The sequence below is a fragment of the Carlito syrichta genome, unplaced genomic scaffold (assembly GCF_000164805.1).
Source record: "Carlito syrichta isolate Samal-C Ts95f unplaced genomic scaffold, Tarsius_syrichta-2.0.1 Scaffold160178, whole genome shotgun sequence".
NCBI classification, from domain to species: Eukaryota; Metazoa; Chordata; class Mammalia; order Primates; family Tarsiidae; genus Carlito; species Carlito syrichta.
The window spans coordinates 128,336-129,669 of NW_007104274.1; the positions used below are offsets into that span (position 1 = coordinate 128,336).

The 1,334-nt window shown below is 64.8% G+C and overlaps 1 protein-coding gene across 1 annotated transcript in view; it reads left to right on the forward strand.

Annotated features, from left to right (window-relative positions):
- Positions 1-1,334, forward strand: part of SH3TC1 (SH3 domain and tetratricopeptide repeats 1) — a 28,069-nt gene that overhangs the window by 22,839 nt on the left and 3,896 nt on the right. The window contains exons 14-15 of the mRNA XM_021709116.1: positions 557-660; positions 1,060-1,210. Coding sequence (XP_021564791.1) covers positions 557-660; positions 1,060-1,210 — 255 coding nt within the window. The remainder of the gene's footprint in view (positions 1-556; positions 661-1,059; positions 1,211-1,334) is intronic.

Here is a 1,334-nt window from a genome sequence, read left to right on the forward strand (position 1 = left end):
CTTAGCATGGGCGGGGGTGCAAGCACACAGACCCGTTCCCAGCTCGAGCTTTCCCCGACGGGCACCTTGCCCTCCTGCCCGGCTCACACACCTCCTCGACTGGCATCTCATTCCCAGCAGAGGTGGCACTTCTGGGCCACTTTTCTTGCCATGGTGGCTCTTGCAAGCTGACCTCTGCCTGCTCTGAGTCGTCACCCACTGACCCAGCTCCAGGCCAGGGCCGCCTGGTCCCCAACTGCCCCTCAGAGGTGACCACTGCAGCCACGTATGCCCAGAGGCTTCTCGTTCACAGAAGACTGAGCCACTGTCTCCCCTGCTTCCCTGGGGCAGGGTTTCGGGGTCCCGTGTCCTGGCACACACGCAGCACCCTGAGCCAGGCTGGGTGGGTGAAATCACAGTGGTCTCACCCCCTGGAAGGTGGGCACCCACCGAGAGAGCAGGGAAGGGGTTGGATTCCAGGAGGACTCTGCATTTGGGCTGCAGTCGTGGCCTCGGCGTCATGGCAGGCGAATGGGCCAAGGCTGAAGCAGTGCTTCTGGCGTGTGACCCTGGACAGGCAGAGCAGAACCCCTCACTGGGCGCAGGTTGTGAGAGCGCATTCTCGGGCCCCTCCCGGTGCTGGGAGGTGGACGGACGCACCAGAGCCTGGCGCAGCTGGCGGTAGATGGCCCTCTGGGTGGCTGTGGTGGCCACCCACGCTGGAGAACCACAGGCCTAGATGCTCTGTGAACGTCTGTCGATGCCAGTGGCTCCTGGTACATCTGGAGAGGATGTGGCTGTGTCAGGAGAGGCAGGGAAACAGCAACACCTGCTCCTCCTGGCCCCAGGCTGGCACGACCCCGCGTCCCTCAGAAGAACGCCCTCCGTCCTTTCTGTGCTGCGGGGGGTCGTCTGGTTCCCCCGGCAGCCCAGGCCGGGCTGGGCACCGCACACCCTGGGGCCAGGGGCGGGTGCTGGCATCCGGGTCCATTGTCCAGAGACGGCGCCGGAGAACTGGGGCGGGTCCCACGAGGCCGCTGGCCGGGGGACTCTGGTTCTGATGTCTGCGTCCGATTCCAGGGCCTACAAGTCTGCACTGGACTACACCAAGCGGAGTCTGGGGATATTCATCGACCTCCAGGAGAAGGAGAAGGAGGCGCACGCCTGGCTGCAGGCGGGCAAGATCTATTACATCCTGCGGCAGGACGAGCTGGTGGACCTCTACATCCAGGTGCGGGAGGAGAGGAAGGGGTGGCCACGGGCACCCTCCTGTCCATCCACCCACCCGCCCTGCGTTCTGTGCGTTCACCCGTCCACACCCCATCCCCCCTCGCATTCACCCTAGATTCCTTCCA